This window comes from Elephas maximus, chromosome 24 (genome assembly GCF_024166365.1).
Source record: "Elephas maximus indicus isolate mEleMax1 chromosome 24, mEleMax1 primary haplotype, whole genome shotgun sequence".
NCBI classification, from domain to species: domain Eukaryota; kingdom Metazoa; phylum Chordata; class Mammalia; order Proboscidea; family Elephantidae; genus Elephas; species Elephas maximus.
Genome location: NC_064842.1, coordinates 16,786,743 through 16,813,220, shown reverse-complemented (window position 1 = coordinate 16,813,220; position 26,478 = coordinate 16,786,743). Strand labels below are relative to the sequence as shown.

The window sequence follows — 26,478 nt, the reverse complement described above, 5'->3', positions numbered from 1 at the left end:
TGAAATCACAAATCCCCAGTGAATGCACCCATGTGATAAATTTATCAGTATCTAATCTTTTATTTAATCCCCCTTAGCCTAAACCTTTAGAACTCATTCCTATATGCTGCCTATATTCTCTCTAATACAAATCAGAAAGATCCTACAACTCCTTCACTTCTCCTTCACTTCTATATCTGGCCAGTGCTGGGATCTTAACTCTTATTATGTACCTGGAGATAATGACAGGTACTGGGGGAGGTGTTGAGGATAATTAGCATCCCCCTTTTGAGGCAACTACTCCAGGATGAGGCTGCAAGGAAAGTTCAGTGGAATATGAGTGTCCAAGTTCGCAGCCTCATCTGTTTCTACCCAAAGGTGCCCATACTGTGTCTCAGGACTCCACTCATTGCCAATCACATCCATCTCTTAGCCTAAGAGATTTGGTCAGTGTTGTACAGGTCACTATCATGTGTCTCCTGATGTGATGCACTGAGAAGAACATAGCATAATTTCTCTGGTATTCCAGCCAAGAATGTATTGTGTGATTCTAGTAGTAAACATCAGATGGATGCAGATTGGTGGTCACCCTGCATAGTAAAAGGCCTGTACTCTTTAAAACTGCCAAGAACATGAGAGGTAAAGAAGACTGAGGAACTATTCTAGACCAAAGAAAATTGTAGAGACATGTCTACTAAATGCGGCTCATGTTTCCGGACTGGATCCTGGACTAGAAAAGAAAAGAAGACATTGTTGGGCTAGTTGGCAAAACTTGAATTGGGTCCATGGATTTGTATGGTAGTGTTCTATCGATGTCAATTTTTGTAATTTCGAGGGTTGCATACTGGTTTTGTTGGAGTGTCCTTGACTCTAAGAAGTACAAAAAAAAAAAAAAGTTGCTGTGGAGTCGATTCCAACTCATAGTGACCCTAAACAGATTGGGGTATTTAGGAGTAATTGGACATATTATCTGCAGCTTGTTCTCAGTCGTTCAGAAAAAGACCATTGGTAATAGGTACACAGAGAGAGAGGGTGATGGAGCAAATATAGTGAAATGTTAACAATTAGGAAATCTTCATTGGATACAGGAAACCCTGGTGGCGTAGTGGTTAAGTGCTATGGCTGCTAACCAAGAGGTCAGCAGTTCAGATCCCCCAGAAGCTTCTTGAAAACTCTATGGGGCAGTTCTACTCTGTCCTATAGGGTCGTTATGAGTCAGAATCGACTTGACAGCAGTGGGTAATTGGTTACAGGAATTCTTTATAATATTCTTGCAAACTTTCTATAAAATTGAAATGTTTTCAAAATAAAATATTTTTTAAACATTTAAATTCAGGTATAAACTAATTTATAATTATGAACAAAAAGTTTGGAATAGTAACCTTTCTTAATTAAGATAATAGGAAGTGAGTCTAGCCCAATCTTAAATAAGGGCCTAAAACTTCGTATTTTTTAAGAATATTGTGCTGCAAATATATAAAGAAAAGTACCTAACTTGGTCTCAGATTAATTTGTCTTTAGATAAGACATAATGAACATGAAGCAGATGGCAATTATTATTTTCATTTTAGTAGCTTATTTCATTAACTTTGAGGAAACCTTCTCTGAGTATATAATGTAGCCACCTTCTCCCAGATTATATCTATGACAGTGCCATATTTCACTTTCTTTTTAGAACTTATCATCAGAAATTTGTCCATTTACTCACTTTCTTTGCTTGTCTTCATCCACTGGAATGTATGTTCCATGAGAGCAGAGCCTGTCCTTAGGGCCTAGAACAATTCCTTGGCATATAATAGGCATTCAATAAATCGAAGAATGAACAAAGCAGCAGTAGCATACACAAACATCGTGGAAAGTGTTTCCATCAGGCCTGTCATTGCATAATGCTGGCTAAACCAAAAAAAAAAAAACAAACCCAGTGCCGTCAAGTCGATTCCGACTCATAGCGACCCTATAGGACAGAGTGGAACTGCCGCATAGAGTTTCCAAAGAGCGCCTGGCGGATTTGAACGGCCGACCCTTTGGTTATCAGCCGTAGCACTTAACCACTACGCCACCAGGGTTTCCAGCTAGCCCCCTATTATTCTGTATTCTATGTGCCTAATGCTCCGGGAGTTCAATTTAATATGTATCTATTGTTTTTGTTGGGTTCTGTCGAGTCAATTCTGATTGGTCGGAACGCATGTGACAGAGTAGAACTGCCCCATAGTGTTTTCTTGGCTGTAATCTTTATGGAAGCAGATTGCCAGGTCTTTCTTGTGCAGAGTTGCTGGGAGGATTCAAACTGCCGACCTTTCAGTTATCAGCCGAGCACTTAACTCTTGCACCATCAGGGTCCCTATCTATTAACATGATAGCTTTTGCAAAAATGGTTTCTTTCAAGTGTTCAGTTGACTTTAATTCAATTATTTATTTTCCTTTTATGTTTTGAATTTTGTTAGTCAAAGCGAAAGGGAAGAATTTGAAAATGAGTTCAAGCAGCAGTATGAACGAGAAAAAGTGTTATTAACTGAAGAAAATAAAAAGCTAACAAGTGAACTTGATAAGGTGAGTAATTCGATCTCATTTATATAAATTGACCATATGCTGTGATAGGAATTATGGGTATAATTTTATATTTGGTATGCATTTTTGGTTTAATAATTCTCCTTACTAAGATTACTTGTATGGCACAGGAAATTTTTTGTTATACCAATCTGTGACAGAAGTCTTCTGGAGAGAGAGCTTTGCTTATCTTATTCTTTGTCCCATTTTTTATTTTGTGGGACCTCTATTCTTTATTTTACTTTTCATCTATTCTCTTTTTGACTCTTTTCTCTCATGCTCACCACTTATTCTCTCATGGCTTGCTAAGTTCAGCAAAACTTCAGAATTCAAATGGCTGGCCCTTGGCAAGAGCAAGCAAACTTGGTGAAATTATGGCATCTGGGATACATACTCACCATGGAGAACTGCTAATAGCTAGAAACGATACCATTGATTTTTTGACAATTGGTATTTGAGAATCCAAAGAAACCAACTCTACCTAAACTCTATAGCTTGAATTAAAAGGAGATGGAATTTAGAATTAGCCAGATTTATGAACAAATTTTCAAATACTTAATGGAATTTTTTTCCATTTAGTATCAGATTTTTCAAGCTGCCATTGTTGTGCATTTCTTGTGCCAATTCTTAACGTACAGCTGTAAAAATCCTAGTATTAACCAGAAGTTTTAATGATTCTATTTACAGTTAAATAAGCAGAGTTGGATAATTGTGTTTTATAATGATTTTCAGAATTTTCCTCCAATAAAAGTATTATGTTTAATTATTAGTTATTCCATTAATAGCTTGAAGGACCATGACTAGTTATAAAATAGTTCCCATATTCTGCAAAAAACACTATTTTCCATTGTGTTCTGTATATCTATTTCCCTCATTACTTTCCTGTGACTTATTTTGTTTTCTAACAACTTAAGAAATTACTTTTCTTGTTTGGCTGAAAACTACTTTAGAAAGAACACTAATAGTTCATTTTGTAAAGATTTATGAAGCTAATATACATAAGAATTATGGAAAGTGGCTGAATAATAAGTATTATAAATGGATTTTTTAAAACCATTAAGTGTATATACTTTGAAAAGTAGCTCTTAGTTATTTCCACTAAAATAAAACTGACAATATTTCAACTTTATCCAACTAGTTCACATAATTATTTTGTGTATTTGAACTAATGGCTATAAAATTAAATATAATTTTTATCTACAAGACAGTTTTAAAATTTTGTTAAATCAAGAGTTTCACCTTGTGATGAAAATAATAATATTAAATTGTATAAGGCCTCTTTATGTAGAGTTACTAAGCGAATTACCCAGTAAAAAATTTATAGTTTGATAAAAATTGTATTGGGAAATAATCAGATTGAACGTAGATCAAATCTTATATTCTACTTTTGTTTTAATATCATTATTACTTCATGGTCCTGCTGAGTTTAAAATATGTTTTTAGAGAGGATTTTTTTTTTAAATGTTCTTTTGATTAAAATTGTGTTGAGATCTAATGCATCCGTAAGGAAGAGACTTAACTTAGGTCTGCTATACATAGTGAAGGCTCCTTGTAGTCTGATGATGCCTGAAGGATAAAGATAAAAGCCTGACTCCTGAGTTTATAAACAAAACATTTTCTTACTAAGTTGAAAGGTACAATAGAGTATAAGTAGAATGTTGAGAACAAATTCATATGGTAGGCAGACATTTAATGGCAAATGATTACAAGGAAATATGTATTCCTGGAGAGATAAGGAAGGACCTGGATCTCTGATTCCATTTGAACCTCTTCTGTATTTCTGCTGCTTCTATACAATTTTTACTTCTCTATTTTTGCTATATCTTGTAGTTTAGGTTTTGCTTCTCTCTGTGCTTAACACTTAGTCCACCTCACTGCATATTTTCACTGTCTCTTTCTGGTTTGGTTTAAATTAGGTATTTTTCCCAAGAGGGATACTGAAAGAATGCATTTGCCATTGCCACATAACTTTCCTTTGGGGACTAGCTTGAAGAAGACTGGATTCCTTCTCAACAAATCTGCAGATATAGAAGCCAAAAATCAACTGCTAGATTAATTTTAAAAGTTATGTTTATATAACTAATAGATATCTTGTATTCATATTTTTAAACCACAAGATTAAAAATTAAAGTAGAAAAAAAAGTTGGTATTTTCAAAGCTCTGCTTTTCATTAAAAGATAAATGAAAAGCTACATTTAAAAAAATGTGGAAATATTAAACATGAAAGTTACCCATAATCTCAACATGACAGTACAACTATTTTTATTTTAAATGTTCCCTTCCAGATTTTGTCTGTATAATTGCAGTCACGTATACATTCCATTTAGTAATCTGCCTTTTCATTTAAAATGTTATGAGCATTTTTTACATTCCTGTGTAGTCTTGTAATTATTGTAAGTCAGACATGTCAAAGTGCAAAGAGTAAAACCTTATCATTCACAAACATTGAAAATTAATTAACATTTAGGTAGAATTCACCATATGCAGGTTTTCTTCTATGGTACTTTATACTGTTCATTTAATTCTCATAATAACTTTATGAGGTATATCCTATTATGCTTCCTATTTTATCGATGAGGAAACTGAGACAAAGAAGGATCAAGCTACTTTCCTAAATCCCAGAACTAGGAAGTGGTAAAATAAGATTTAAACACAGGTAGTCTTGCTCTGGAATCCATACTTTCATTCAATAATAATGCAAAGGTTAACTTTTTTCTTTTTTTTAACTAAGCAGATTAAGCAATCTATTTAAAATTACTTGTAACTACTGTACTATGGTAGTGCAAAGTCTGCATTTCCTTCCTCTCCTTGCAAATCTCCAGTTGAAACTCAACCATAAGTTTGCTGGAGGGCTGCCAAAAGCAGTGGTAATCAAAAAAGGATGTATTGCAGGAGTTAGCAGAGAGAAGACACTGCATCAAAAATAGCTGCTACGGTTAGACTTCTCGCCATAGTAGTGTGAAGAGGTTGATGAATCTTATGAAAAAAACAACCATTCTATAGCTCTGAAAATTAACCAGAGGAACACAGCTACAAAGTATTGCTGAGATTAAGGAATGTCTAAACAAATTGAGATATATACCATGTTCATGAATGAGAAGACTCACTATTGTTAGGATAGCAATTCTCCCCAAACTGATCTATAGATTTAGGGAAATCTCTGTGAAAATTCTGGTAGGCTTTTTTGTTGAAATTGACAAGCTTACCCTTAAATTTATATGGGAATACAAAGGACCAATAATAGCCAAAAAAGCCTTTGGGAAAGAAAAGCAAAGTAGGAGGACTTACACTACCTGATATTAAAATGTACAATATTAAAAAGAGTGTACTGTTGGCATAATGGAGCAGAATACAGAATCTAAAAATAAGCTCTCACATTTATGATCCGTTGAGTTTCAACGAAAGTGCCAAGGCAATTCAATCTGAATGGTGCTAGAATAATTTGATATCCATGTGTAAAAAGAATGAATTTAGAGCCTTACCTCACACCATATATAAAAATTAACTAAAACAGGATCATAAACTGAAATATGAGAGTTAAGCATAGGAAAATATGTTTGTGACTTTGAGTTAGTCAAATATTTTGAAATATAACAAAATCACAATCCATGAGAGAAAAATAATGATAAATTGGACTTCATCAAAATTTGAAGACAACATTAAGAAAATGAAAAGACATGCCATAGATGGGGAGAAAATATTTGAAAATTATTCATATGATAAAGGATTTGTATCCAGAATATATAAAGAACTCTTACAACTTAGTAATAAAACTGAATGCAAACAATTCAGTGAAAAAGTAGACAAAAATTTTGAATAGATACTTCACCAAAGAAGATACATGAATGACAAAATAGCACATGAAAAGATACTCAACATCATTAGTCATTAAGAAAACGCAAATAACACCACAGGAGATACTGCTATACACCCTCTAGAATGGCTGTAATCAAAAAAGAGTGACTGTACCAACTGATGGCAAGGATATGGAGGAACTAGAACGCTAATACACTGCTGGTGGGAAAGTAAAATGGTCTAGCCACTTTAGAAAATGGTTTGGAAATCAAAAAGTTAAGCATATACTTAGCATACAGCCCAGCAATTCTACTCCTAGGTATTTATCCAACAGAAGTGAAAACATATTCCCTTTAAAGACTTGTATAGGAATGTTCGTAGTATCATTACTCATAATAACTGGAAACAATACAAATGTTTATCAAATGGTGAGTGGGTGAACAAAGTATATTATATCCATGAAATAGTACTCAGCAATAAAAAGGAGTGAACTTCTGATACATGTAACACTGTGATTGAGCCTCAGTAATATTGTTATAAGCAAAAGAAGTCAGATACAAAAGACTACATATTGTTTTATTCCACTGATATAAAATTTCTAGAAAAGGCAAAACTACTGACACAGGAAGCAGATCAATGATGCCTAGAATTCAGGCTGGGAACCAGGATCAACTGCAGATAGACATGGAGATATCTTGGGAATGGAAGTACTCTAAACCACTGGATTGTGATGATCATTGCACAGCTGTTTAAATTTACAGGCAGTCCCTGGGTTACGAATGTCCAACTTACAGAAAACTGGTACTTGTCCTTCAATGTTCTGTAATTAGCCCTCACTTTGAAACGATTGAACCAGCCCCTATTCGAAACAAATTGTTCATTACAGTCACCTTCACTCCTGCACGTGCAGCTTTTAAGCCATTGAAAAGGCTTCAGAGCCTTGTCTCGCACTAAGGTAAGGTTAAATAGAAATCATATGTACCTGGTTCCAGCTTACCTACCAATTCTTAAAGACACACTCAGGAATAGATCTTGTTTGTGACCCAGGGACTACCTGTAATAAACTCATTAAACTATACACTTATAATGGGTTTATTTTATGTTATTTAAGTTATTCCTCAGTAAAGATATTATAAGAATAGTTGATAAAAATACGTGTTCAGAGATGACTGGCACACCATGAGGTACAAAACTTAAATTCCTTGTTTGCAATAGGAGGAGCAGGGTGTGTGCTGACAGTGACAGTTTCTCTGGACCCCATTTCCTTCTGAGAAGACAAGGAGGTTGGAGATAGAGTGAAATGAGAATTTGCAGATAAATCCCATATACATGAAGCAACTTGTTTTTATGGCAGAGGGAAAGAAAGAAAGTTTCACATTATGACTTATGCCACAACTGCCTATCTCTACCCAGAAGTAAAGGTTAAAAAACACACACCACAAAAAAAAGAAAGAAAGCCCTGGGTCATTAGGAGAAGTCCTGTTATCTTAGACTAGGAGGTCAGCAAACTAAAGCCTCTGGCCACATCTGACCCACAAAATGTTTTTATGGCCCACAAACTAAGAATTATCTTTATATGTAATGAAAAGTTTATTTAACAAGAAGAATAATATGCAATAGATACCATATGTGGCCTGCAAAGCTGGAAATATTTACTCTTTGATTCTTTATTGGAAAAGTTTGCCAACCCGTGATTTGGAACATGGTTTCAGCCCCTAATCCCCACAGACCTTCTGTAAATAGCTGACCCCCTTCAAAGTTCAGTAATCAAAAAGAAGCTAGCCCAGTATCTCTGTAAACATGGAAAAAAGGAATTGGAATAACTAGTGGCAGGTGGAGACTACTTACCAGAAAAAAAATGTAGCCATGAAACAGATTAAAATTCTATGCAAATAATTTATCATCACTAAGAAGAACTATAAGCTGGATTTTTTTTTTTAAATTATTACTGTAGGAACACTTCCTATAGTATGTATCTGTGCGAAGGCATTGGCAAGATAACTAGGCAGCCAAGACTTTAATGACCAAGATCCCGCAGAGAAAGGGAGTGCAGAGAGTGCCACCCAACGTTCAGTACCACATTTTCATTTTGCTAACACACAAATAGTAGCTGAGAATCTGGGAGGCTGAGCAGAGTTTTTCACAGTCTTGTAAAGCTGGAGAGATAAAAACTGAAGTTCAGTGCAGGCCAAGGTACAGGATCCTTGGTAAACAATTCGTTTCCAACTGGACCCCTTCAAAGGCTACCTTCTAGAAATAAGGGTGAACCAGAAGGAGACGAGCCCTCTCAAAAGCTGAAACCCAGCCTCTAATCAGTTCAATTCCTGGTCCATCTTTAGTCTTATTACCTGCCAGCAGTAAAAGTAAATGAAGATATTATCCAGAGCCTCACATTATCTCTACAGTTTTCATACGCAATGTCTGGCATGCAGTGAAAAGTTACCAAGCATAGTACCAAAAAAACCGTTGCCATCTAGTTGACTTTGCCTCATAGTGACCCTGTAGGACAGAGTAGAACTACCCCTTAGGGTTTCCAAGGAGTAGCTGGTGGATTCGAACTGCAGACTTTTCAGTTAGCAGTCAAGGTCTTAATCACTGCCCTACCAGGGCTCCACCAAGCATACTAAAAAAAGCATACTAGACACAGCCAAATGGCTGAAAACCAAGAGAAAAAAAATGAACAGCAACAAAAAAAGAAAAGATGGCCTGGTACTCAGTACAGACAGACCCACAGGGTTCCAAGTATTGGAATTTTTAGACATAGACTTTAAAATAACTATGTGATGTGTTCAAGAAAATAGAAGACATGATGAAGAATTTCAGCAGAGGAATTTCACAGAGGAATCAAATAGAAGTTCTAGAAGTGAAAATAAAATAACTGAAATAATTACCCAATAGCAGGTTTTATCAACAGATTAGAAAGTGTTAAAGAAAGGACGGGGTAAGTAAAAAAATTTCCAGACTAAAGTATAGACAGGAGCTAAAGGGGATGGAAAATACAGAAAAGAGGGCATGAGACATAGGGGACATAATGAAAAGATGTAACATACAATTATTTGGATTCCCAGAAAGTGAAGCGAGAGAGACTGGGGCAAAAGCAATGTCTGAACAGTTAATGGCCCATAATTTTCCAAGACCTATGGAAAACATTGACCCACAAATTCAAGAAGTGCCCCAAACCCCAAAGATAATAAATTAAAATTAAAATGAACTTAGGCACATCATAGAAGAACTGCTGAAAACTAACAATTGACAGAAAATCCTAAAAGCAGCCAGAAGAGAAAGACACATTGCATTCAGAGGAGCAAAAGTTAGACTGAGAACTGACTCTCAACATAGAAAATGGAATCCAGAAGAAAAAGAAATGACATCCCCTGCTTCCTGACTCCAGCAGATACCTCATACCAATTTTACACAGCTTCAATAACTGCCAACTTAGAATGTTATACACAGCAGAAATATCTTTAAAAAAGGAGGGCAAATATCAAGACTATAGAAAACTCTACAAGACACACAACCTCCTTTTTTCAAAAATTACAAGAAAAAAGTCCAGAGGGGAGCCTATAAAATAAAGGAGCCTTAAAAGACATCAGCCATTAACCTGTGTTTACTTACTGGGATCATGATTCAACTTAGCAAACTATTAGGAAGATTTTTGACAGTTTGAGATAACTGGATACTTGAACAATTGCTGCATATTTGATGACATAAGAAAACTTATTAAATTTGTTTCAGTATAAAAAATGGTTTTGTGATTGTATTTAAAAAGAGAGAGCTTTGTTTTTTTTAGAGAGACCTGCAGAAATGTGTATAGATAAATTATCTGTCTGATATTTTAGAATAATACAGGAATTCACTTCTACTATACTGTCCATTTTTTAAATTCTTCATAATAAAGATTTAAAATAAAAAGATGATATAAAGACATTTTCAGACTTAAAAAAAAAAAATGAGAGATATTGTCACCAGCAGAATTGAAGAGTTCTTCAGGCAAAAGAAAACATTCACGAATGAAACCGATTTACTATAGGGGCTAAGGGAAGGGAGAAGGAGAATTTAAAGAATACTTGATGTTTTTAAATTTGGAGACCAGAAGGGTATGTAATAGTAAGGAATCAGGAGGACAAGCATTTTCTAGTGGAAGATGATGAGTTATCAGATTTAACAAAAGGCATCTGAGACCTTGAATTCCTGATCCAAAAAGTCAGACATGTCTTAAAACTGCCTTTCAGCTTACCACTTTGTATGAGAACTTAAGTATGCACAATCAGCAATTAGAAGAAGAGGTCAAAGATCTAGCAGACAAGAAAGAGTCAGTTGCACACTGGGAAGCCCAAATCACAGAAATAATTCAGTGGTGAGTATTCTTTTAAACATACGTTTTCGTGGGTGATTGTGGGCATATGATCAAAAAAATTGGTGTGAATTCTGGGAGGCTACTCACGTGTTCTTTATCTTATTTGTTTGCTGGGAAAAATAAGTTACCTGGAAAAGCAGTTTTATTACTTATCTGTCATTTATGTTCTGCTGTCTTGTATGTTCTGTTCCCCTGCTTCCTGACTCCAGCAGATACCTCATACCAATTTTACACAGCTTCATTCAAAGCTGATAATTCTAAGAAAAAAAAAAATGTCCTCTTCTTAAAGGACAGAGTTGGTTCTTTAAGAGCTGAAGAAACTTACCCCACTAGCTTTAGATGTTCCTTTCTAAGATCAAAATAACTGCATTTGTGATTATTTTAAGAAACAGAAAGGCTGGAGAAAAATTTAGAAGCTGAAGATGCTGAGCTATTACCTTCTTGCATAATGGTAACAGAATAATTCACACATGACATTTTAAAAACCTTAAATGGTTACACTTTACTTTTATCAGCTGTTCCTTAAGCTCTTGGGGTTTAATTTGGAATAATTATTTTAGTAACCTTCATATTCATTCATTCATTAAGTGATCAGTCTGGTACTTGTAAAAATAGTGCATATTTTTATAGTACATGGAGAAAGTAGAATCCAATAGGAACGTTATTATCTAGTGGAAATAGGTCGCTTAACTTTTTATATTTACTTTCCAACTTTTTATACTCTTCCTGGCACATCTTAGATTTTTAATTCATATCAAAACAACTAGTTTTTTCATATAGCCATAGAGCATCATTTGTTGGGAATTTTTGTTTCCTCTGCTCATATTTTGGTTCTTATACTAGGTTACTAGTCTCCTTGTTAAATAAAATCAAAAGTGAATAAACATTGTCTTCTTAAAAAAAAGAAAAAAATTTTTTTTTTTTTTTTTTAAGTAATCTTACCTAATGACTCAAGTATTTTTATATGGACTTAACAGTTGTTGTTACGTGCCATCGAGTTGGTTCCTACTCATAGCCACCCAATAGAACAGAGTAGAACTGCCCCACTGGGTTTCCAAGGAGCAGCTGGTAGATTTGAACTGCGGACCTTTTGGTTAGCAGCCAAGCTCTTAACCACTGCGCCATAGAGTTCTTATTTTAACTAATCTTCAGCTTATGAATGTGTAACTGTTCAATGCATATCTAAAGGAAAGTGCCTAAATAGTGGAAATTTGGTTGTGTTCCAAACAGTACAGTTAATGGTTCATTAATGTTTGATTTACATCCATGTCATCAAATATACATTTCTAAAATGAAATTATTTTAATCTTTACCCAATCTTTATCCAAGTTTATAATAGCAAAAATTATGACTCTTCATTTTGTAACTCCATTATAATGTAAACAAATTTAAAATTAAAGTGGAGCTAACAATGACTGAATAGAAGACAAAACTGGTATGACCAAAGACTTGAGATCCTAAACCACTGCTCTTTTCCAGTGACTGGCATGTTGGGTTCAAATGGAATGGGAAGTGATTCTGGTAAAGGAAGTAAGCTTTAAATGTGAACTCTCTAGAAAGGGATAGTAGAAAGGACGAAGATGAAAGTTTTTATATGGTACACATAACAGTCATTTTACACTTTTCACATTCAGGGAAATATGCAGAAGAAATCAGTAATACAAGGAAGTCACTTTGTTTAAAAGCTGTTATTTAGAAATGGATTAATATATAAGATAACAAATTATTGGATACCTAGTAGGCAAAAAAGCACATCAGTAGTGCAAATGTTTAATATGCTTGGCTGCTAACTGAAAGACTGGAGGTTGGTCTTTGCCCAAAGGTACCTTGAAAGAAAGGCCTAGTGACCTACTTCTGAAAAAATCATGCCTTTGAAAACCCTGTGGAGCTCAGTTCTACTCTGATATGCATGGGGTCACCATGAGTTGGAATTGACTCTGTGGCGACTGTTTAGTAAGCTAAAATAAGAGATGTATTTCCTATTATCAGAGTTCTCACTTTTGAAAGTTAGCTCTTTAAGATATAATATCCAGGCTTAAAAAAGATAGTGGGACTTGGGTTATTTCCATTTTCTCAAACTGATGTATTAAAAAGTGAAGTAATGACAAAACAAGGTTATGGAAACTTGTGGTATACAATATTTTCAGTGTTTCCACTGGGAAAATTAAGTTTTAATACAGAACAAACGCTACCATAGGTATAACCTCATTTGAAGGCACTTAACCCCTCTCACTGTACCCCTTTTATCTTTTCCTATGAAATATCCCTTCCATATAAAAATCTTTAACACCAAGGGGACCTTGCTTCTCACCACTGTAATAGGACAAGGACTTTCCTTCTCACCATTGGCTCATCAGAGGCAATGGATTATTTCAATCTATCTACATTATTGTAAACATTTCTCACTCAGTAATCTTCATATGTGTAGAATAGTAACTTACGTTTATTGAAATATAGTATATTCCAGGCATTGGACTAAAAATTTGCATGTGTTCTTATTTAATTATCAACAGTCCTATGAAGTAGGTATTATTATCTTCATTTTACAGGTGAGAAAACAGATTTAAAGGGGTAAGTGACAACCAAAATCACACAGTTGGTAAGCAGCAGAGCTAGGATTAGAACCCAGATCTGTTTAACTCAAGAATCAAAGTCCTTAATCACTCTTCTACATATGTTCTATATCCCCAACTTTACAAAGATGAAGAACCCCTGATGGTACAGTGTTTAAGCACTTGGCTGCTAACGTAAAGGTCGGTAGTTCGGACCCACCAGCTGCTCCACGGGAGAAAGATGTGGAAATCAGCTTCAATACAGATTTATAGCCTTAGAAACTATATGTGGCAATTCTCTTCTGCCCTTTAGGGTTGCTATGAGTCAGAATTGACTTGACAGCAGTGGGTTTGGTTACAAAGATCATATCTTATATATCTTCTTCTCTAAGTATTTAGTAAGTAATTCTTGATAAATTTTTTAAAGAAGTTGGGAGGACAGGATTAAATATGCCAGAAGAACAAAACAGATCTAAGTTGGCCTTTTGTAATTGAGCAGTTATTTTAACAGACTATCGTTTTAGCAAAATAGTTGAGACAGAAATCAGACTTCTGGAAGTCTATAGGTGACTGAAGGGTTAAATACAAAAGCAGTTAGATATAAATAAATATAGCAATGAAACCAACCATCATCAAGTCGATTCCGACTCATGGCAGCCCCATGCATGTCAGAGTAGAGCTGTGCTCCGTGGGGTTTTCAGTGACTGATTTTTCAGAAGTAGATCACCAGGCCTTTCTTCCTAGGTGCCCCAGGTGGACTCTAACCTCCAGCCTTTTGGTTAGAAGCTGAACACATTAACTGTTTGCACCACCAAGGGACTTCTATAACACTGAAGGGAGAGAGAGATAGAATGTTGGGGTTTGGGGAAGCTGGGATAGGGAACATTTTGAGGGGGTTACGAAGGGTCTGTACATGTTGAAAGAAAACAGCGGAAATAATTAAATTGGTAATATAAGATGAGGTAGAGAAGACAATTATTTGCATGTAGTAATTATAACTATGAGATCAGTGCTACATATGAATGATTTAGCTCAAGGAAAGACCAGAGAACTGCCTTTAAAACTGTTAAAATAAAAGGTAAGAGAATGAGTGTGAGTAGACTTAACCAGATGGCCTAGAGGCAAGGGGCAAGAGGTAGTGTTGGACTGGGGGAAGTGAGATTTTCAAAGACCTAGGTCAGAAATAGACAAACAGCAATGATGATGAAAAAGAATTGTTGTGCAAGACCTGGAGCCCAAAGAAACTTAAATGGCCAGAGTTTGTAGCCAACTGAGTCTGTTTTGTTTTGTTTTTTGCTCTCCTCAGTAATGCTCTGTAGCCAAGAAAAAGAGACATGGGTTTAATCAAAAGTTGAGGATTAGTGGAAGACCACAGTGATAAGGGAATGTGAATGTGTTCAACATGTAAATAAAAAGCCAAGTTAGAAAGAAGAGATGGTTTGTCATAATTTTAAACAACATAAAAGCGATTTACAAGAAATTTTTTTATTTCCAAAGTTAATAAAACACAGTGGACTTCACAGGTTCCCAGAAATTTGTGTAAACCAAGATCTCTCAGCTGTGGTAGACACTAAACCAGCACTAGTTGAGGCCTGTTAACCTGGCCATTTAAGTGATAATATAGTTTTCTGCATTGTTATTCTGTAAGTGTCTTTCTTTGTAAAAGATAACCTTCCTCTATCTGCATTTATTCTTTATACTGTAGAAAAAAAAATTTTTTTTCTATAGTTTGGATAATTAAACAAAAGGATTGTAGTTAGTTGTGGTGTCCAAAGTTAAAGAATGTTAGAGGAAAATAGCCCCAATCCTACACAGACTTTCTTAAAGTATTTTCTAAAGCCATTTTCTTTAAAAGACAATAAAAACATATACGTATACATAATGCCTAAAAATATGTAACTATCACTAGAGTGGGCAGTCTCTTACAGTGGTTTTGTTGGTTCTGTTTATAGATTCTTTTGCTTGTAACTCCAAAAAAAAACACTCTCCTGTCTGAGAACATCAAACCCCCTTTAAACAGCTGTATATGAATTTTACTGCTCTTGATTTTAAATTCTGAGAGATGCTAAAGCAGGGCCCAAGATTTAAACCTGTCTGTTGTACACATCCCAGGTACATAGTGATTTACCAGAGGTATAGCTTCAATAGCATGGATTTATTAGTGAAAACAACCAGCCTACACGAAGGCTTCATCTCCCCAAAAGTATATTAATACACACTTCAGAGCATTGCAAAATTCACGTCCATTTTTTTTTCTCTGTGCCGTTCTGGCTTCCTAGATACCAAAGGTTTTTATATTTTTGAGACTAAGACCTTCTTTTGTAGATTTTCAGATCCTGGGGTTTCTTAATCCCCACTTCCACCCCACCCTGCCTTTTGTGTTTTGTAGGAGGTGTAACAAACGTAAACTTTGTCTTGAGAAATTCTAAAATGTGAACTTTGTTGTCTCATTGAATATAATTTGAAAACTTTTCTATCAAAAAGCATAATAGTTGCATCAACTAGATAGTCTTAAAACAGTAAATTGGAAACTGAGCTTCTGTAGACTTTAATCTTTTCTCTTTGACTTATATTTTATTAATCATTTTAGAAAACACTTATGTGTTTATTACAATACAAGCCTAATATTGGCAGAATATTCCATTTTAAACTAAACTTTCTAAACTTAATATACTTCAGTTTTATGAAGGGTGTATTCTGCTTTCATAAGAGAATGTCAGAATCCAGTTACCAGGAAATCATAGTCTCCTCTAGAAATCATCGTGTGGGGCGGAGGTGTGGGTGTGGGGGTTGTGTGTGGGTTTTGTGCACTCACGCACGTGCACACGCATGTATTTAGTGTTAAATTAAAAGAATATTAATCCTGTGGTTTAAGGGTGAATTTTACCAGTTTATCAGATGAGTATCTCATTCTTTTTTAAACATTGCCAGCTTTAATTTGTAGATAACTCAGTTCAGTAAGGAGCCTTGGTGGCACAAAGGTTAAAGTCTTTGGCTGCTAACCAAAAGGTTGGCAGTTCAAATCCATCAGCTGCTCCATGGGAGAAAGACACAGCAATCTGTTTCCGTAAAGATTGCAGCCTTAGAAATCCTATGGGACTGTTCTACTCTGTCCTCTAGGGTCACTATGAGTTGAAATCTTCTCCACGGCAGTGGGTCACAGTTCAATAAACCTCTTGTCACCTGCTGACAGGTAGTAGTATTGTAATAGACCTCTTGAAAGAAGCTACTTTTAAAAATCTTTAAATTTCTATCAGTTATCACTTATGTCTATAAAAAAAAAATTTTTTTTTTTAAATATGAAGCCTTAAAATACTGTCTCACTGGAGATTTCCTGTTTGTTTAATGTCTGTACTTTGTCTTTTTATGTATATTTTAGGGTCAGTGATGAAAAAGATGCACGAGGGTATCTGCAGGCTTTAGCCTCTAAAATGACTGAAGAATTGGAATCATTAAGAAATGCCAGCTTGGGTACACGGGCAACAGTAAGCTCTGCCATTTTGCATGGAGACATGTCATATTAGAAAAAAGAAGGCTCAAAAAAAAAAACATGAAAATCTGATTATATCAGTTTTTGTGGACTTTAGCCTACTGTAAACTTTTTCATGAGAAATCGGTTAGCCCAGGTCTTTTCCAGGTTAGGAAAACATTCAACATAGCTATTTAACTGTGATTTGTATGGGTAGCCATTATTGGTAATAGCTGAAAAATGAACTCTTTTATATGTGTCTTTACAATTATTTCTGAATTTAATGAAAAATAATATATTTTCACAAAAACTATTTCTATTGTAGTCTATTATTAGAGAGAGACAGTACTTTTGCATAGCTCCCAAATTCACTTGGCTTAATTAATTTTAATGTTAAAAATAAAATTGCATGGAGCTAAAAACACGGTCATATTATTTCACAGGATATGCCCTGGAAGATGCGTCGCTTTGCAAAATTGGATATGTCAGCTAGATTGGAGTTGCAGTCAGCTCTGGATGCAGAAATAAGAGCCAAACAGGCCATTCAAGAAGAGCTGAATAAAGTTAAAGCATCTAACATCATAACAGAATGGTAAGATTTGATAATATAGTCCTACTAGAATAATTTCTAAGTTTGCCAAAAAGTATTTGAAAATAAATTATATGTTTAATTTCCTGCCTATCACTTAAAAAAAAAAAAAAAGACCGTAAAAAGTTATAAAGATTTGAAAACAAATACATGCTTTCAACTCTTATCTCTAGTGGTAGGATTTTAATACAGCCTTGTTTTTCTCTGCCTTCTTCATAAAGTGGAATTAACAGTATTAATTAATATACCATTATTGACTTTTCCCCTTATTTGTACATTTAGTTGATTCTCAAATATTATTTCATTAAATCCAAAAGTCTTTCATGTTCAAATACCATATTAGTATAAAAATGTAATATATAGCCAGAACACAGTGCAGTGTTCTGAAAATTGTAGCCTCTACCATAGATCCTTTTACAATGAACATTCTATTGATGGTAAATTTCATAAATGATATAATATGTTTTAATTATAATTACTGTTTTTCATGTTCTTATATGTATTTTAAAAAGTACGTCACAGAATCTCTGGGGTGTTTGGATAATGAATATATTCCTTCAATTCTTATCACAAGAATAGAGCAAATTATACTGTGGATACATAAATGATAAAATGATAATCATAATTGGATTGGCTATAAACATAGTCCAACAATAACTCCATATAGGTGATATAGGAGAACAATGCAAAGTTCAAGTCACAAATGAAAATAGGTATAAAAATCCATTTGCTGTTTGAAATACCAAAGATTCCAAAAGTGTTGTGTTCATGAGAAGAAATATAAGCCCATAAATTAGTGTTTAATGGTGAGAAGTCTTAGTCGTTAATGTTTTGGATCAAATAAGTGGCCAGATTCATGGCACTCCTGTTGAATTATAAACTTTTTGCTGTAAATAATTGAGACGTAAATTAACTATTCTTTACTTAAATAGGCTTGTGTGATATTGAAAAGGGGAAAAAAAGGCTTTTTCTGGAGAATATGAATGATCCCAGCATAAGAAGTGCTGAATGTCATTTTCTGTATTGTAATTTGGAATAGGTATGATTTTTCTTCATATGCCCTAGGCATATGAAGACACACATTTGTTCATAAATTAGAGATACGAGTCACACTGAAAATTATAAACTTATGTATTTGTTCTACTTTCATGATTTCTTATGAAAAAAATTCTTAACAGAATTTTAAAACTAACTTTTGATTTTATAGCATTTTTTAATTTAATAATTTAGTTCAGGGGTCAACAGACTTTTTCTGTAAAGGGCCTGATAGTACGTATTTAGGCTTAAGGGCATATAGTCTCTATGACAACTGCTCACCTCTTCTATTGTAGTATAAAGGCAGTCATAGACAATACATAAATGAATGAGCAGGACTGAGTTCCAGTAAAATTGTATTTACATAAGAATAGATGACAGGCTGGATTTGCCCTCCCTTAATTTATCTTGAAGGAGGCCTGGTTGCCCAGTGGTTAAGCACTCAGCTGCTAACAGTTTGAACCCACTAGCTGCTCCACGGGAGAAAGATATGGCAGTCTGTTTCCATAACGATTACAGCCTTGGAAACCCTTTGGAACAGTTCTACTCTCTCCCGTAGGGCCACTATGAGTCAGAATTGACTCATCAGCAATGGGTTTTTTTTTTTTTTTTTTTATCTTGACATTTAAACAAAGTAAGTTCAATTACAAACAAGATGGCTCACTAACCAACAATGAAAATTAATGACTTTTTTTTTTTGTCCCTCATTTAAGTAAACTAAAAGATTCAGAGAAGAAGAACTTGGAACTCCTAGCAGAAATCGAACAACTGATAAAGGACACCGAAGAGCTTAGATCTGAAAAGGGTATGAGAACGAGTGTTTGCATCACTCCAGACTTACTGTTCTGCTCTGAGTGCATTTCATTATGTAACAGTCAGCTGCTTGTGGAGGTGGGAGAATTGCTCACATAAGCAGCTCTGGTGCTCATTTTTTAATATATGTCTTACATGTGTTAAGCACACACATTTGGTAGACTGTTCTCTGAGTCATTTTGTTTTATTTAATATCGTCTTAAGATTTTATAGTAACAGAAAAAGTCACATTGCCATAAATTTGACTGTTTTTTCAATGCCATGGACTATTTCATGAATAATATTTTTGTAGCTGAAAAGCAAATTTTATTTTATAATGTATTTTATCATATTATCAAATGTTATAAGGTAATCACTCTGACAATGACAGTGTGTGTTAATTTTAAGAATTGGGAAAGATACTTAAGTATTTACTAGCACTTCTTACATTCCTAAAATGTAAAAAATCTTGGGGGTGATTCACTCTCAGAGTAGTTGAGGAAATAATGTATGAAATAACTTCAGATTAATCTAATTCAGTATTAAAAGGTCAATTCAGTAGTGAAGAATTATTTTGGCATCTCATTATCTTCTGTGTTTGGTTCTTAGGTTGCTTGCCCTGTGGAAATTCCCAAGATTATTACCGTTTTCCTAAAAACTTGTCTTGAGTATTTTTCCGTTAATGTGAAAGCTAACTCAAGATTACTTGATGATTCTATTACATGAACTTCTTAAACTTCCTTTCCATAATATGAGCATTAAGAATATGAAGATTTAATAAAAAGAAGTTCAGAATGTTATTTTTTTTAATGAAAGGATATCTTATGTGCCGTTATTAGAAGTTCATTTTCCTGACAAAGGACTGTATACTGAGTTAGGCAATGGGTTTCTGCTGTGCCTAAGTGCTTCCCTACCCTTCCCCAGCCTTGAGTCTCTGCAATTGCTGTTTAAACTGTGGAGAGCAGAGGGTAACCACATAAAGGAGCTAACATGAAAAGCCATTAAAAGTAAATGTTCAGTAAATTGTTGTTGTCTGAATTTAATGACCAGGAAAAGGTAAGGAGCCCAGAAAAACTGCATAGGAACTTAGATTAGGGGCACAAGCCATCCATGCTAAAATGAGAACCAAACCAGGTTTTAATTCATGAAGAGTGGAAGGGATATACATTATTTAGTGAGAAAAGGGAAAAAGAGTACATAAAACGTGCAACCTTTGAGGCAATTTGTATAGAAAAGAGATCAATGCAGGATACTACACTAGGTAACAATGACTGCATCATTTTTTAGAATAGATGTAAACTTGAAAACAGTTTATTAGAGTGCTTTAAGAAAGCATGTTAACCTATAGCCTTGTGTTTGTATTTTGAATACTGCAGAATAATAAAATTTCACTGTATGTTATGATATAATGTATTATACTGCTTTAATATAATACAGAATGAAGACAAGGAATTTTTTTTTTTCTACTTTGTTTACTGCTATATCCCCAGTATCTAAAATAGTACCTGGCACATAATGGGCCCTCCATTGACACTTATAGACTGAATGAATTTCTGAACACAGTGCCTTACCTTGTAACTAAGATAGTGTCGTTAGTTGCCATCAAGTCAATTCCGACTCATGGCGACACCATGTGTGTAGAGTTCAGCTGCTCCATGGGGTTTTCAAGGCTGTGTCCTTTCAGAAGCTGTCTTCCAAGGCACCTCTGGGTGGATTCAAACTGCCGACCTTTCAGCCAGTAGCTCTTAAACATTTGCACCACCCAGCGGGTCCTAACTTTGTTTATTGTTAGACAGTAATATAAAAAGCACATAACTAGTTGATGCCAGTACTGGAGGAAGAGGCCCAAGCTGCACTGAAGGCATTGGTGAAAAACAAGGCTCCAGGAATTGACAGAATACCAATTGAGATGTTTCAAATAGGTGCTGAGCTGGAAATGCTCACTTGTCTATGCCAAGAGATTTAGAAGACAGCTACCTGGCCAACCAACTGGAAGAGATCCATATATAAGCCTATCCCAAAAAAAGGCGATCCAACCAAATGTGGAAATTATCGAACAATGCCATTAATATCACATGCAAGTAAAATTTTGCCAGGAATTCAAGCTGGATTCAGAAGAGGACATGGGATGAGGGATATCATTGCTGTTGTTGGATGGATTCTGGCTGAAAGTAGAGAATACCAGAAAGATGTTTACCTGTATTATATTGACTATGCAAAGGCATTTGACTGTGTGGATCATAACAAATTATGGATAACATTGCAAAGAATGGGAATTCCGGAACACTTAATTGTGCTTATGAGGAACCTGTACATAGACCAAGAGGCAGTCTTGAACAGAACAAGGGGATACTGTGTGGTTTAAAGTCAGGAAAGGTGTGTGTCAGGGTTGCATCTTTTCACCATACTTATTCTATCTATATGTTAAGCAAATAATCTGAGAAGCTGAACTGTATGAATAAGAACATGGCGTCAGGAATGGAGGAAGACTCATTAACAACCTGCATTATGCAGATGACACAACCTGGTTTGCTGAAAGTGAAGAGGACTTAAAGCATTTATTGATGAAGATCAAAGACCACAGTCTTCATTATGGATTACACCTCAACATAAAATGAAAATCCTCAAAACTGGACCAATAAGCAACATCATGATGAATGGAGAAAAGATTGACGTTGTAAAGGATTTCATTTTACTTGGATCCACAATTAATACCCATGGAAGCAACAGTCAAGAATCAAACCCACATTGTATTGGGCAAATCTGCTGCAAAAGACCTCTTTAAAGTATTGAAAAACAAAGCTGTCATCTTGAAGACTAAGGTGCACCTGACCCAAGCCATGGTGTTGCAATCACTTCATATGCATGCAAAAGCTGGACAGTGAATAAGAATTGATGCCCTTGAATTGTGGTGTTGGTGAAGAATATTGAATATACCGTGGACTGCCAAAAGAACGAACAAATCTGTCTTGGAAGAAGTACAGCCGGAATGCTCCTTAGAAGCAAGAATGGCAGGACTATGTCTCACATACTGTGGACATGTTATCAGGAGGGATCAGTCCCTAGAGAAGGACATCATGGTTCCTAAAGTAGAGGGTCATGGAAAGAGAGGAAGACCCTTAATGAGATGGATTGACATAGTGTCTGCAACAATGGGCTCAAGCATAACAATGATCATGAGAATGGTGCAGGATGGGCAGTGTTTCCTTCTGTTGTACATAGGGTCACTATGGGTCAGAACCAACTCGGTGGCACCTAACAACAGTTGATGCCAGTTGCTAAGGATATGGAAATAAAAAATGTACGCTTGGTTGTTTCTGGTTTTACCTCCCTGGGTTATTTAGATGTCACTGTATGCATATTTTAAGAGTTATCTTGAAAATTATGCATTTTTTTGAAAATTATAACTTTTTTTATTCATCTGAGAAAAACTGGGGTTTAGATTCTTCATTCTGTCAATTTTAAAACAATACCTTGAATTGGGTATTTCAAAACAGAACTTTTTGGTCACAAATTCACTTAGAAAAATAAGTATTAAATTTTTAAAATTCTCTTAAGGCTACTAAAAGATTTAATGTGTTTTTTTTATCATGTATTATATGGGAAAAGGAGTCCCTGAGTGGCACAGATGATTAAGTGCTTGTCCACTAGCCAAAAGGTTGGCTGTTCAAACCCATCCAGAGGCACCTTGAAAGACAGGCCTGGTGATCTGCTCCTGAAAGGTCACAGCCTTAAAAACCCTATGTGGCAGTTCTGCCCTGCACTCAGGGGGTCAGCGTGAGTCGGAACTGACTCGACGGCAACTAACAGCAATGACATATAGGAAAAGAAACTAAAGAACTCAAGTAACTCAGGAAACAAGTAGTATTTCATGAAAACTGATGTAGTTTAACAGTAAACACATGTATATTTAGAAAACTGATGTAGTTTAACAAGAAACACATGTATATTTAGTTTTTTTTTTAATATGTAGTTAGTAATATTGATCATCTTTGAAATACAGTAGTTTGTGAACAGCTTTTAATAGATTCAGACAGGAAAGGTTATCCATGAAAATTAGTTTTAATTGTGCTAGTTTAAAAAAAAGTTGCTGCTGTTTTCTAGGTATAGAGCACCAAGACTCACAGCATTCTTTCTTGGCATTTTTGAATACGCCTCCCGATGGGGATCAACTTGAAGTAAGTATTAAACTTTTAAAATATCCTCTCTGGTTCAATTTAAAACTCACTTTGTGATTTAAAATTTACTTGCAATAAAACCTTTATCACATCCCACATAAGCGGACCTAGAATCTTAACTAAACAAAAACATGTTAGGGAAGGCATATGTCGTACATTTTTATGTGAACTATAATCACATATATATACAATAAAACATCTAAGAAAGGTCTTAAACGTCAAAGTCATTATTAAATTTAAAAGCTGTTTTATCTCCTCCCCTAAGAAACAATAAGCACAGAACAAATTCCAGCTTTTGAAATAAGCCTGACACTTCTTTTTTCTCCAAAGCACAGAGGCAAAAGCAGGTGAAAATGTCTAAGTTTGCAATAGGACATTGCTGGCTGTTTTTTTTTTTTTTTTTTAAGTATACAATAAGAAATTTTTTTTGTTAAAAGTATTACATAGGCTCTATTAGGCAGACTTCATAATAATGAAATGGTGATTATGTGACTCTGTCATTCCTTGAGACTTAAATTATTTGCTCAAAAAAAAATCAGTTTTGTATTACCAAGTATAATTCTATGTCAGAAAATTTAAGTTAGTGATTATATCTTTATTTGACAGATCCTAATCATGTATCTCTATGCAAGGCACTGTCTAGGTGTGGATGATACATTGGTGTTCCTTCCTCAAAGAGCTGATTACATTCCAGTGGGAAAAATTCAAAGCAGGCTTGCTTACCTTTAGTTGTTACATTCTAAAGTGCTTACATTTAATTTCATTATTAATGATTTGCCATGAGCTTCATTTTAGAAAATTTTGAGCATAGCATATGAGTTATATTTCATTCCTTTGGGAAAAGGAAAAAAAATCACTTTCAGAATAACTAATGAGTATCTAAGTTTCTTGAGAAACAATGACAGTGACTGCTTTTCTCATTTATTTGAATTATTGTCATTTGCCTTTCAATTGTTTTACAAAATATTTGATTTATTAATCAAATCGGTTCTTATTGGTTCTTATTAAATTGCTTCATCCATATTTTCTATTTTTTTTTTTTTTTATTGCTGTATTCTTTAAATAGGATTCCTTTTCTTCTTCCTCATCTTCACTGATTGGTTTTTTGGATGACGTAAGTCTTTGATTTTTCAAACCAATGCATCCTTCAGTTAAGAGATCAGTGAATTGATTTGAAGAATTTCCCAGTAATGCAGTCAGTTTTAGAAATATCACACTTCAAAATTTTCCTCTGGGCCAAAATGTGCTTCTTTCTTATCTCAAGTATAATGAAGCATAATAAAGTAAAAAATATACTTTGAAAAATAATTTGGCCATCAGAGAATCTCTGTATTTCCATTCTTTGTAAATATTTATAAAGGCTAGGATACTTATTTGACTTTTGTCACTCTATATATAAATAATTGCTCATTTTTTTATAATGATTTCTATTTTACTTCCCCCTCTTCTTTTTAGCACTTTACTATTTAATTTCTATGTTGCTTAAAAATAAATCCTCTGGCGTAATCAGAAAAAGTGATATTTGTTATTAAATTCTCTCATATATTTTATCATTACACAATAGTAGAGTACAAGTCAATTTTTAATGCTGACAGAATTTCTGTTCTAAGGTGGAAAGTGATTTTAATTAATATATACACTATAAATTGACTGCATTATCATTTTCTCTCCTGAATTAATTCTATAGATTTAATAATTTAGAAGTTCCTTTTTTTATAAAATGTATGTCATTAATTCTTTTTATAGAAGTGCCTGGCATATACATCGTCTTTATTCCACATTAAACGGCATAATAATCCTTGTTGTAAAGCATTTTATTTTCCTGTTTTAACATTCAGCCTTTCCAGAAATCAGGAAATAAAATGGGTTCAGATACATTTGAACTGTTTTTAAAACCAAGGAAATTTTTTTAAATGTGTTATTCCTATGTTTTTTTAAATAGACTAATGTATTATATTCAGAAGACTATAAAGAACAATCTTCTACTATAGGTACCTCTTGATTTGGAGTAATTTTTATGATTACTATTTTACAAAAAAAGTGATTTTTAATATGTTTAAAATAGTTATATCAAAGTGTGTGTATTTCACTTCTAAATGGAAGCTGTTTTATTATTCTTGAGGTAAAGAATTATTCTGGTTGATTCTACAGTGTGATAAAAAGAGAACTCTCTTTATGTACAATGATATTGCATGATGTAATCTGCTGTTCAGTATACTAAAACACTCAATATGGTGTTTCCATACAGATATCATTCACCTTAAGAAGAACAGAAAGAAATTTGAGTAAATTATTTTAATTGTTCTTTCCACAAGACAACCATTTTCATTTTTCTTTCTAACAAACACTTCTCTCCACCCCCTTTCCTTCCACAGCAGTATAAAGGAACTCCTGGTCAAAAAGTCAAAAGGGGTTGAGTTCACAAAGGCTGCCTGAATCTTTGTGAGTCAGGCTCTAACTCTTAAAAGATGTGGTATTCCCTCATTTGCCTCCTAAGCTCCATGCTCCCAGTTTCTAGGCTGATCACATAAGCTGGTTCAAATCCTGCCTCTACCACTTTCTAAGTGTATGATTTGGGGCAATCACCTAACCTCCTACTCCCCAGTTTGCTCATCTGACAAACTGGGATGATAATAGCACCAATCTCATGAGGTCGTTTGAGGATGTATAGAAACAATATGTGTAATGCCCTCACTGATACTGGTTGTTATTTGCTTACTCATAGGCTGGTTCCCTTCTCTTCCTGTATTCCTTTGTTTCCTTTTTTTTTTTTCCTTTTCCCATCAATTCAATTTTGCTTTGATACTTCCTTAGCTCTTCACTGTTGAGTCTTCCACCCACCACTAATGTGGATCACTGTATACTTTTCTCTGGAATTGTCAACTTATATTACCATGTGGAAAATTATTTTTATCTGTCAAGAGGAAGGCCAGCAGTAATCTCCCACTTTTTGATATTTTATATTCTCAATTCATACTTTATGGCACAAACTTCTTGTTTCTCTTCATAGTTCACAGCCATGACCATCCTTCCCGCTTTATCCACAAAGTCAAAGTAGAATAATGTTTTGAATAATAGTATTCTGTCCCTGGCATCCTTGGGTTCAGCATCCATGATAATTTAGTATGAAACTCAAGTTCTGTAGCTTCCTGTCTGCTAGGCGTTTGGATTTTTAAGGAATAAAT

The 26,478-nt window shown here is 34.6% G+C and overlaps 1 protein-coding gene across 11 annotated transcripts in view; it reads left to right on the top strand.

Moving 5' to 3' along the window:
* CDC42BPA (CDC42 binding protein kinase alpha) overlaps nucleotides 1-26,478 on the top strand; it is a 345,992-nt gene that overhangs the window by 250,109 nt on the left and 69,405 nt on the right. For 6 of the 11 annotated variants that reach the window (XM_049868072.1, XM_049868063.1, XM_049868062.1 and 3 more), the window contains 7 exons: nucleotides 2,424-2,529; nucleotides 10,554-10,678; nucleotides 16,610-16,715; nucleotides 17,143-17,291; nucleotides 19,037-19,128; nucleotides 23,220-23,293; nucleotides 24,360-24,407. In XM_049868072.1, the coding sequence (XP_049724029.1) occupies nucleotides 2,424-2,529; nucleotides 10,554-10,678; nucleotides 16,610-16,715; nucleotides 17,143-17,291; nucleotides 19,037-19,128; nucleotides 23,220-23,293; nucleotides 24,360-24,407 (700 nt within the window). The remainder of the gene's footprint in view (nucleotides 1-2,423; nucleotides 2,530-10,553; nucleotides 10,679-16,609; nucleotides 16,716-17,142; nucleotides 17,292-19,036; nucleotides 19,129-23,219; nucleotides 23,294-24,359; nucleotides 24,408-26,478) is intronic. The other 5 variants (XM_049868065.1, XM_049868068.1, XM_049868064.1 and 2 more) reach the window with 1 other exon arrangement.